Source organism: Beta vulgaris, chromosome 5 (genome assembly GCF_026745355.1).
Source record: "Beta vulgaris subsp. vulgaris cultivar EL10 chromosome 5, EL10.2, whole genome shotgun sequence".
In the NCBI taxonomy this organism is placed as follows: Eukaryota; Viridiplantae; Streptophyta; class Magnoliopsida; order Caryophyllales; family Amaranthaceae; genus Beta; species Beta vulgaris.
In genome coordinates, this window is record NC_079206.1 from 1912779 (window position 1) to 1919667 (window position 6889).

The 6889-nt window shown below is 35.3% G+C and overlaps 1 protein-coding gene across 1 annotated transcript; it reads right to left on the reverse strand.

The window, feature by feature from the left end:
* Window positions 1–538: 538 nt before the first annotated feature.
* Window positions 539–5109, reverse strand: LOC104908192 (auxin response factor 9). Its single transcript, XM_010697281.4, has 15 exons — window positions 4624–5109; window positions 4344–4456; window positions 4141–4236; window positions 3989–4045; window positions 3681–3833; window positions 3501–3585; window positions 3176–3266; window positions 2922–3086; window positions 2653–2766; window positions 2492–2564; window positions 2252–2402; window positions 2110–2165; window positions 1610–1987; window positions 1147–1334; window positions 539–1058 (listed from the first exon to the last, which is right to left on the reverse strand). Exons 1-15 carry the CDS (start codon window positions 4679–4681, stop codon window positions 920–922), a joined length of 1917 nt encoding a protein of 638 aa, XP_010695583.2. The 5' UTR covers window positions 4682–5109; the 3' UTR covers window positions 539–919.
* Between the last annotated feature and the right edge of the window lie 1780 nt (window positions 5110–6889).

Sequence of the window (6889 nt, forward strand, 5' to 3'; positions counted from 1 at the left end):
TTACAAGAGTAAAGAAAATAACATGTACATAATCAAGAATATGATAACATCATGCTCTCGAGATTACGATCGGAGTGTTTATAATAACATGTACATATTCTTTGTTTATAATAACATGTACATAATCAAGAATATGATAGCATCATGCTCCCGAAGTGAGATTCAAGGTTGGCCTGTGAGAGAGGTTCGATTCTCACCCTTTACAAGAAGAATTCCCAATTTTCCTCCTTCCTTGTAAAGAAATTCTCCTTACCTTAAAAATACGTCTATAAAAAAATGCTTCGGAGATTAAGATATGAGTGTTGGCAACCAGTGGTACAAATGTGGAGCTCTCAAGCCTTTGCCAATTTCGTCAATCAAAGGCCTCTCATTTAAACCATTTCACTCAAAAGATAATTTTAGAACAAAAGCTAGCAAAACTAACAAGAATTACTCTCTAATTACATACTTTAGGGGGTGGGGAGAGTTAGCAAAATGACTTGATTACCAGAGATAAAGTAGTGTTATTTACAACCCAAATTAGGAAGAGATTGAGAAAGAGACAAAAGGGCCACTAAAAATGGCCCAGCATTTTATATATTCACATCATTATTCTAAAAGTCCTAAGCATCTCCTTCCTCCACTAATCCACCTTGATGACCTGAAAATTCATTTTAACACTTGATTAAACCAACTTTAGTAGTGTTGGCCTTTTGGAACTAGCCTTAGCCTACCAAGTTATAAATAAAAGCCCCTAAAAAGTGAGCAGCCAACAAAAAGGAAATGATTCCTTTTTCTCCTAACCTCACAACATTAGCACTAACAAATTTTCAAACAGTTCTCCTCTTTTTATCAAAATAAATTAAAAATAGGAAGGAAAAAAATAGATATAAAAAAGACCACCCGAAAGACGAAAGACGACGAATCTTGATCAAGGCCTTCAATTCCCAGAGGATTCCATGCTCACAACAGTTCCATCACCTTCTAATGAAGATGCAGCCATTTTGCTTCCTGCACTCATTTTCTTTACTTCTTGGCTTGAACATATCACGATTTTCTTCGCCATACTACTGAATTCACTGCAAGATAAAGGATAATAATAATTACGAATGGAAAAGATGGACTCTATGTCTTGTTCTTATAAAACCGTGAGTAAGCAAAACTCACGTCCATGGATCATCACCGACAAGCATCATATCTCCTTCATTGTCTGTGAATACAATTTCCCATTTATCTCTGGGCCGTAGTTCTCCTTTTAAGTCGAATAGTTCCTCTAATTCATCAATAAGCTGATCGTAGCTTTCCAATATGGTTAAATCAACAGCTCGGCCAACAGCAACACCTTGCATTTGCACCTATTCCAGTATAACTTTCTCAGACATGTAGAAAGATAATAGAGGACATGAACTAGAAGGAAATAACAGGATTACAGGAAGTTATTCTATGCATCAAGGCTATGAATGTCACTGTTCACATTCTTAATACCCTTATACTAGCTCTAACATTGTTCAAACCCAAAACCAAAAACATTGTTCACGAAACGAAGATTGTGAATGCCATGATGTCAATATACTTCTTATTATGTGGAAGCAGTTTACATGAATAGCATTTTCCATTATCTATATATTACCTTGGTCCGACTTCTGGTAGAGGAACCCTGCTTACTCTGTAAATCTCTGGGTGATGACAACTGTAGTATTTGTCTCTTTTCTTGAGAAGACTTTGAAAGATCTGATTTCTGCTCGGAATCGGCAGCGCCAGAGTCGGAGCTGCGCCCAAGTTCCTCTGTAGAGTCCCCAGTCCCAATCGGTTCTTGCACATATTCATCCTCTTGTGTAGTTGGTGTGGAAGGTTTCATTAGGTCTATACCAAACAACCGATAACTTGGGAGGGTCTCGGTCTTTTTCCCATTTTCAGCAAGGTCATTGCTTTGTTTTGTGGGCGTTGGGGTTGTATATCCAGGGAAGACCGACCACGCAGTTGCACTTTTACAATCCTCAACTTCACCCTGGAGTGAAAGTATCATGCACGATGAAGAAAACAGATCCATAAGAAATCCAAAATACAGAATATTCATGTCTACGAAATCCGAAGACTAAGAAACCAGGGACTATTATAATATTAACTTACCTGAACAACGTCATTAGAAGAATTCCACGGTGTTGAATCATTAACTGATTTGAATGCTGCCATGAAGATGATAAAGATTAGGAATAAGAGATGATAGAAAAAAAAAAAAGCAGAACTAACGATGAAAAAAAGCTTCTCTTACCATGATTAGGAATTTCAATGGAAGGGCGAGGCTTTTTGTTCTTAACAACAGTATCCGTGACATCCAAAGGAGCAGAAGACCCAAAAGGTTCGATCTCCCAAGGAGAAACTCTATCTGGTCTTGCAATTGATGTGGGCTCATCCCATTGAACCTACAAAGAGAAGTCAAATAATGAGGAAAATGACTTCAAATGAAGAACATCAATTTCATACTCGACACACATAGTAAAGGGTTTTGAACCTTTAATGACCGCCATCTAGAATCCTTCCACTGGGGAGAGAGATCATCAACACCAACAATTGTACCCGTAAACCTTTTGAAATAACCACATTCAAGAATAAGTTGAACGTTTTAATGACAATCGATCTCAAATCAAAATGGAAAGACAAACATTTGGATACCTTCTCTCTGGAGTGTCGTCCCCTTCAAATCTCATTTTAAACCTCATTCCCACTTTATAACCACTGTCCACTGACTCCAGGTATTTATTCAATCCTATGATGAACTGGCTCATCCTGCTTGTTTGAAGAAAACAAAACTCAGTTGCAGTTTTAGGAAGAAACGTCTTACGGCTTCATGTTAATGATAGTCTTATAATTCTATCCAAATGAAAAGGATAATAAAGAAGGCGAACAACAATAAAGATGCAGTTAGTACTAGCAAAACTTACCTTGGCTTATAATAGACCACAAAATATGTATGAGTAGTGACAGCATGGGATGCAGTGGCAAGTACTCCGAGGTGCATGCTCTGACTAGAGATCACAGAAGAAGGCATGCTGCTTTGTTGACGAGCTACACGCCGAACTCCAACTCGTAATTCACCGTTTTCTCCTCTGAACAACAACCAAATTACAAGTTATACAAGATCCCAAGACAGATTGCAGATTTTGTAGTGAAAAATCACAGTACTAGAGCAATATACCTGAGGAAAACAAAAGAATCACCAGCAACTAATCTCTTAGAAGTCACAAAATGACTCCATCCAGTTGTCAGCAGATGCCTCCGAGGTTGGCCTACACAAGATTTCAAATGACAGGCTGACATTAGGTGGTTCCTAAGAGGCCTTAGCCAAGTAATTAGAACAAAGCACCAAGCATTACTTAATTTCAACAATTAATTAACAAAAAGCTACTTTTACCATCTCCATTTGGTGGTTTACAGTCATCAATGAAAACTGAACATAGGATTCTTATTTCTTAGTGAAAACAATAAGAGCGTTAACACATCAAACTTTATAAAGATCATACCTCTGAAGATATGCTTAAAGCGCCACACATATCGATGAAGATCTTCAGCAGCCAACTCTTGAGTTGGGGTTTGTTGGGTCATGTCCTAATAATCAAAACAACATGAGAATTTGATGATCATTAGCAATTAGCAAGACCATTCACTTACAACCTAAACAAATTTAAGAAAACAACATATACCAAAGGAGGAAGGCATTCATTCGCGTGTTTGCGAAGAACCGAGAATCCGCCATGAGTGCTGGTATCAGAGGCAGTCAAGACCTTAGAAAAAGACCGAATCGCCGGCCTTGGTGGCTCAGGTTCACAAGACTCAGGCTTTAGTGGTTCAGTTTGCTACACACAAGTTCCACAAACAACAATTACAGGAGAAAGAGTACTAAAGCAAAAATCCAAAAAGAAATCTCAACACAAAAAAGTAAAAAAAGAAGAAAAAAAAGATGCCAAGGCCATGTCAAAATCAAGATATAACATCATTTTCATAGTCTTACATCTGCTTCAGGCATTAAAGTGATTTGTGCATAGACCTCATCTGTTTCTTTTTCAGCCTACAATCATAAGAAACAAACATTTTACTTACCAAATCAAACTAATCACTTATCAAAAACATATAATTAGCAAAAATCATAAACAACACTTTTACCAGTAAGTCAATGTTCAACACACGACATAAGATCTTAGAAGGAAGATTAAACATGTGTATTCTCTGATTTAATTCCTCATTTGTTGAAGCTTCCAACTACAAACAATTTTAGGAACCATTTTAGCAAAGATTCAACAAAACTACAATTATTAACTACAAAATAAGAAAATCACCCAAAATTAGAAATTTGAAGAAAAACTTACTTGCTCCATATGACCTTGAGGAAAATAATAGACTTTCTCTCTTAAACGTGGAATTTCTACCAGTGGACCAGCACACGCCCTCCATAGTTCTGGGTACAGAACATCAACTCCACCTACAACATAATTATAAATAAATCAATAAAAACACATCAAAAATAAGAAAAATTCAGCATTTCCAGCAAAATTAAAATGGAAAAAAAACCCAATTAAAGTACAAATTGAAACAAAAAAGTGGTTAAATTTAGGGAAAATTAAAATAAAGAAAAAAAAAAAAGCAAACCTGAATCTCTAACTCCAGAGGACATATTAGGCTGTCCAAATGCCATACCATTTGCCATATCTTGAAATCTTAAAATGAGTCAAAAGGGTAAAAAAAAAAAATTGAAGCACTGAATTTTCCCAGAAAATTTCTGAATCAATTAATACTCATAACATTATCAGCACTATAATTATCTGCAATTAAAGCTCAAAACTTTTCCCGTTTCGAAACGTTTGTAACTGAAACAAAAATTTACCCAAAAGTTTAATCACAAAACCCACTTCTTTTCTTCCTTCTTCTTCTTCTTACACCCACAAAAAAAAAGTTTGCAATTTAAGTGAGAGAAAAACAGGTGAAAAAAAAAACCCAAAAACCAGGTTCCTTCGTTTTAGCTCTCTTATTTGTTATTTTTCTCTCTCTCTCTCCTGTGTGTTTGATTTGATGGAGTTGAGGTTGGTTCAAAGCTACCAAAAACGCCGTTAAAGAAAACCCAAAACCGCTTTACGCGCGTCTTATTATACGCACACACACCCTTCTTTTCTTGTTGCCTTTCACCGTGTCATGACTCGTCGTTTACACACACGGACATAACACACCCTCTCTCTCTCCTAGTTAGGACTACTTTTTTAAAAAATAAATAATTTGGAAGTTTTTTTTTTAATATATAGAATATAATTTGTATTGCTTTTTGGACCCTACTAGTAACGTCTTGGTAGGAAGAAGGACTACTGGATTAACACCTCTTGCATATCAATCAGTTTAGCTATACAAGTCAACACAAGTAGGTAATGGGTTTGAATTTGTGACTTAATATTTGTGATTATAAAATCACAATGTTGATTCTCCACCAGACCACCACCTCGAACGAGCAAGTTTGCTTATATGGAATATAATTTGATATAAATGAGCTGATTGAATTGCTAATGTTGGTCGTCGAGTTAATTCTAGTTTTCATATTTCAGTTTGTAATAATTCTTCACTTTCCTTTTATTCTTATATATGACGCATTAGGTATTTTCTCTTGAGAGTAAGGGTCTGTTCTCCCCACCTTATTTTCAGTTCAGTTCAATTCAGTTCAGATCAGTTCAGTTCAGCTCTTGACAATACTTTTAGGGCCTGTTCTCTCCAGCTTATTTTCAGTTCAGTTCAGTTCAGCTCTTGACAATATTTTTACTCCCACATGTCACTATTCATTTCAGTTCAATTCAGTTCAGTTAAGTTAAATTCAGTTCAGTTCAGTTCAGTTCAGCTGTTTTATGCCGAAGAGAACAGGCCCTTACTCTCACATATCACTATTCATTTCAGTTCAATTCAGTTCAGTTCAGTTCAATACAATTCAGTTCAGTTCAGTTTAGCTGTTTTATGCCGAAGAGAACAAGCCTAAGGTAGCTTTTTTTTTATCGATATGAACCACGAAGGCGGTACAAAGTACAAAGAAGAGGGGAAGATCTATGATCTATCGTTCACAACGATTCAATCTTAACCACTAGGTTAATGTTTTTGATATTATGAAGAGGATAGCTTAATGTGTTTCCTTACCTTAAAAAAAAAAGTATTTCATAGGTTTGTAGGGAAGCATGGGTGTATTTTATTTGTACGGCTTGAGTCTATTACATATCCTGTTAAAATGAAATTAGAAGAATAGTGTTAGTTTTTAGTAGAGATAGAAATAGAAACTTTATTATTCGCGTTTCTATATTTTGACAAAGTTATAGATGTAGATTGGAAGATATCTTTGTACATTTGGTAGAATATTTATTTATTATTGGTAAGACCTTCTTATACTGTGGGAATAATTGGTTACTTTCCTTTGGGTTTTAGAGGAATATTTGAAGGATATTTTTGTATATATATTGTGGAGTATCTTGTTGATTGTGATGCTTTTGTTTTCCAATCATTTTTTTTATCATATAGTAGTAGTATAGCTTCTTATTGTCAACAAAGGGCTTGTTTTCAATTTTTTGTTTCACGATTTTAAAAGTCATATATATCACAAATGTAAAATTAGTCATATATATTTATCTTGCTCCACAAAAAAAAAATCAGATGTATACTCATCATAAAAAGATATAGAAAGTAAATATGAAAGGGAAATGGAAAAAAAACATTATAGCATAGGAAGAGGAAACGCTTATTGATAATAATAAAAAATGAAAACACAAAAAAGGGAGGTAGGACTTGTTCGACAAAAGTAGTTGTTGGGTAGTTGTTGGCTGTTGGAGTAGTTGTCAGCTGTTCGGGTAGCTGTTAGTTGTTGACTAGTAGTTTTTAGCTCTTATCTATGAAA

What these genes read in the sequence shown, in the direction of transcription:
- LOC104908192 (XM_010697281.4), bottom strand. Translation starts at nt 4,681, where the DNA reads ATGGCAAATGGTATGGCATTTGGACAGCCTAATATGTCCTCTGGAGTT. An exon ending in CTACCAGAAGTCGGACCAAG is followed by an intron (nt 1,335 to 1,609) that starts GTAATATATAGA and finishes ATACTGGAATAG; the next exon opens with GTGCAAATGCAAGGTGTTGC. An exon ending in GTCGGTGATGATCCATGGAC is followed by an intron (nt 1,059 to 1,146) that starts GTGAGTTTTGCT and finishes TTTATCTTGCAG; the next exon opens with TGAATTCAGTAGTATGGCGA.